The sequence below is a fragment of the Zosterops lateralis genome (assembly GCF_965231275.1).
Source record: "Zosterops lateralis genome assembly, chromosome: 5".
NCBI lineage: Eukaryota > Metazoa > Chordata > Aves > Passeriformes > Zosteropidae > Zosterops > Zosterops lateralis.
Genome location: NC_139766.1, coordinates 645,231 through 649,236, shown reverse-complemented (window position 1 = coordinate 649,236; position 4,006 = coordinate 645,231). Strand labels below are relative to the sequence as shown.

The 4,006-nt window shown below is 63.2% G+C and overlaps 2 protein-coding genes across 2 annotated transcripts in view; both read right to left on the bottom strand.

Annotated features, from left to right (window-relative positions):
- The window catches only part of FBXO41 (F-box protein 41), a gene marked incomplete at both ends in the record, with an annotated part of 12,394 nt that extends 11,114 nt beyond the window's left edge, over positions 1-1,280 (bottom strand). Inside the window, 2 exons of the mRNA XM_083862342.1 lie at positions 980-1,084; positions 1,197-1,280. Of these exons, the coding sequence (XP_083718468.1) occupies positions 980-1,084; positions 1,197-1,280 (189 nt within the window). The remainder of the gene's footprint in view (positions 1-979; positions 1,085-1,196) is intronic.
- Positions 1,281-1,528: 248 nt separating this feature from the next.
- EGR4 (early growth response 4) lies at positions 1,529-3,662 on the bottom strand (the record flags this gene model as incomplete). The annotated part of the gene is given in 5 exon segments (XM_083861584.1): positions 1,529-1,739; positions 1,741-2,201; positions 2,204-2,255; positions 2,257-2,873; positions 3,524-3,662. Coding segments are annotated over 5 exon segments (1,392 nt in total). The 3' UTR covers positions 1,529-1,616.
- Positions 3,663-4,006: the final 344 nt, after the last annotated feature.

Below are 4,006 nucleotides of genomic sequence, written 5' to 3'. Positions count from 1 at the left end.
GAAATGGGGAATGGGGAACGGGGAATGGGGGGAAATGGGGAAATGGGGAAATGGGGAATGGGGGAAATGGGAAATGGGAAATGGGAAATGGGAAATGGGGAATGGGAACAGGGAAATGGGGAATGGGGAATGGGGGAAATGGGGAAATGGGGAATGGGGAATGGGGGAAATGGGGAAATGGGGAATGGGGAATGGGGAATGGGAATGGGGAATGGGAAATGGGGAATGGGAAATGGGGAATGGGGAAATGGGGAATGGGGAAATGGGGAAATGGGGAAAATGGGGAATGGGGAAATGGGGAAATGGGGAATGGGAACAGGGAAATGGGGAATGGGGAATGGGGAAATGGGGAAATGGGGAATGGGGGAAATGGGGAATGGGGAAATGGGGAATGGGGAATGGGGAAATGGGGAATGGGGAATGGGGAATGGGAATGGGAATGGGGAACGGGGAATGGGGAATGGGAAATGGGGAATGGGGAAATGGGGAATGGGGAAATGGGGAAATGGGGAAAATGGGGAATGGGGAAATGGGGAATGGGGAATGGGAAATGCGGAAAATGGGGAATGGGGAAATGGGGAAATGGGGAATGGGGAAATGGGGAATGGGGATATGGGGAATGGGGAATGGGGAATGGGGAAATGGGGAATGGGGAAATGGGGAAATGGGGAAATGGGGAAATGGGGAATGGGGAATGGGGAATGGGGAAATGGGAAACGGGGAAATGGGGAACGGGGACCAAGCCCTGCTCCCCCACCTGGGCCTTGGGGATGCTCTGAGGGACCCTTTTCTCCCTGCTAATCACAGAACCACCTTTTCCCCCACAGCGCAGCAGCAGAGCTCAAAAACCCGACGGGAAACGGAGGATGGAAAAGCAAAGAGCGACCTCAGCCAGGGCTTGGATCAGCTCAGATCTTTAATTAGAAAAATAGACACGGATTTGAAATATTCCTGATAGAGGCCTGTTCTTTTTACAAACAATGATGATGATGATGATGATGATGGTGATGATGATATTGAAATCACCTTTCCCAAGGGCCTGTTTAGCACCAGTTGCAGAACCTGGTGGTGTCTCTGTCTCTCCCTGGGGAGAAAGGAACGGAGCCTGCAGCCCCCGGAAAATCTCCAGCCAGGAACATCCTGCCAGGTGCTGCTGCAGGGAAATCACAGCCCAAAAAACCGAATAAAACCCGCACCTGGGCGGTGATTGGTGTCTGTACACGGGTTTTCTTTCCCCTCCTGGGAACAGGAGCTGTGAGATGGCTCAGTGCCCGCGGCATCCTCCTCTCCTCTCCTCTCCTCTCCTCTCCTCTCCTCTCCTCTCCTCTCCTCTCCTCTCTCCTCTCCTCTCCTCTCCTCTCCTCTCCTCTCCTCTCCTCTCCTCTCCTCTCCTCTCCTCTCCCTCTCCTCTCCTCTCCTCTCCTCTCCTCTCCTCTCCTCTCCTCTCCTCTCCTCTCCTCTCCTCCTCTCCTCTCCTCTCCTCTCCTCTCCTCTCCTCTCCTCTCCTCTCCTCTCCTCTCCGGGCCCATCCAGGAGGGAATTCCCATCCCGGCTCTCCCATGAGACACTCAGGGAACCCTCGGCGAGGCCGCCTCGTCGTGTCTCACTCTCGACCCTCAGATTGTCCCAAACGAAATCCCCACGGAGAAAAACCCCAAGCCCTTGAGTTTCTCCTCGCTCCTGGCTTTCTGCTTCAGGTGCACTTTGCTGTGCCGCTTTTTCTCGTCGGAGCGGGCGAAGCCGGCGGCCGCAGGTGTCGCAGGAGAAGGGCTTTTCCCCGGTGTGGGTGCGGATGTGGGTGGTGAGGTGGTCGCTGCGGCTGAAGTTGCGGAGGCAGATGCGGCACTGGAAGGGTTTGTGGCCCGTGTGGATCCGCAGGTGCCGGTTCAGCTCGTCCGAGCGGGCGAAGCTGCGGACACAATTCTCCACCGGGCAGGCGAACGCCTTCTCGTGGGGCTTGGGGCAGAAACACTTGGAGGAGCATTTGCTGCGCCGCGTTTTCTTCTTGGGCTCCGGGAGAGGAGCAGGAGGGAGCAGCGAGGGGGGCAGGAAATCCACGGGGGGCACCGAAGGGGAGGGATGAGGATGGAGCAGCTCGGCCGAGCTCAGCAGCCCCGGCAGGATCTCAGGTTGGGCCAGGGGAGAGTCAAAGTCCGGCAGCAAAGGCGCGGGGATGGGCTGCATTTTGTCCCCGGTGAAATCCCCCGGGCAGGGAAGGTTTCCTGCTCGCAGGAAAAGCCCAAAGCGGGCCCGAAAGCAGGCGGGGTCCTCCTGCAGCCCCCCCAGGTCCGGGGCACAGCCCAGGGCAGGCTCCAGCCTGGGCCCCAGCGGGGGGAACAGCCCCGGGCCGCCCTCGGGGACCCCGAATCCCTCTGCAGAGGAAAAGGCGGCGGGCAGGAAGGTCTGGGCAGGCTGGGCCAGCGGCTCCCACTGCCCGCAGGAGGCTTTGAACTTGTCCAGGCCCGGCGAGGAGGAGCCCAGCTTGGTGTCCTGTTTGCTGTCCGCGCCTTTGGGCTGGAAGAAGCACTGGGGGCTGTTTCCCTGCAGGGCCTGGGCTCCCTCGGCCGAAGGAAAAGAACCATAACCCGGCTCGGGGAAGGCGCTCCCCTCGGCCTGGCACGGCGGGTACAGCTCCAGCTGGCCCGGGGCCGCCTCGGGGCTGGGGAACAGAGCCCCCGGCTGCCGGGGCGGGCCCTCGCCGGGGGAAAACGGGGACATGCCCAGGATGCCCGACATGAGGCTGAGCAGCGATTCCTGGTCCTGCGGCCGCTCCGGCACCGCCCGGATGAAGAAGCTGCCGCTGTAGGCGAGGGAAGGGGAGGGCGCGGAGAAATCCACGGCCCCAACGCTGCCCGGGGCGCCCAGCAGCTCACCTGGGGAAAGGGACACAGGGGAACGGGCTGGGGAGGGATGGGGGAGCACCGGGATCCATCCCCCAAAACCCCAAACCCCTCAGGATCCATCCCCGGCCCCAAACCCCCCAGGATCCATCTCCGGCCCCCAAACCCCCAAACCCCCCCAGGATCCATCCCCGGCCCCCAAACCCCCAAACCCCCCCCAGGATCCATCCCCGGCCCCCAAACCCCCCCCAGGATCCATCCCCGGCCCCAAACCCCCCCCAGGATCCATCCCCGGCCCCCAAACCCCCCAGGATCCATCCCCGGCCCCCAAACCTCCCCAGACCCCCCAGGATCCATCCTCAAACCCCCAAACCGCCCCAGGACCCATCCCCAAACCCCCAAACCCCCCGGGATCCATCCCCCGGCCCCCAAACCCCCAAACCCCCCAGGATCCATCCCCGGCCCCCAAACCCCCCAGGATCCATCCTCAAACCCCCAACCCCCAAACCGCCCCAGGATCCCATCCCCAACCCCCCCCCAGGATCCATCCCCGGCCCCCAAACCCCCCCGGACCCCTCCCCGAACCAGCGGGGCGCTGTAGAAGCCCCAGGGCGGAGCAGGGGAAGGTTTCCTGTCCCTGGATGGATCCCCCAGCCCCTCCCGGCTCCCCCAGCCCCATTTACCTCCCAGGAAATCGGCCTCGGGCAGGAGCTGCTGCTCGGGCTGCCCCAAGCCCTGCAGCTCCCCCGGTTTCATCTCGCAGCTCTCCTCGTACTTGGAATAAAGCGGATCCGGGCAGGAGAAATCCACAACGTTCAGCATCTCTGCCCTGGAGACACGGCCGAGGAGGCTCGGGGAAAGCCGGGGATGGTCCGGGAGAGCCGGGGATGGTCCGGGAGAGCCGGGGATGCTCCGGGAGAGCCGGGGATGAGCCGGGAGAGCCGGGGATGGTCCAGGAGAGCCGGGGATGCTCCGGGAGAGCCGGGGATGGTCCAGGAGAGCCGGGGATGCTCCGGGAGAGCCGGGGATGGTCCGGGAGAGCCGGGGATGCTCCGGGAGAGCCGGGGATGAGCCGGGAGAGCCGGGGATGGTCCAGGAGAGCCGGGGATGAGCCGGGAGAGCCGGGGATGGTCCGGGGATGGTCCGGGAGAGCCGGGGATGGTCCA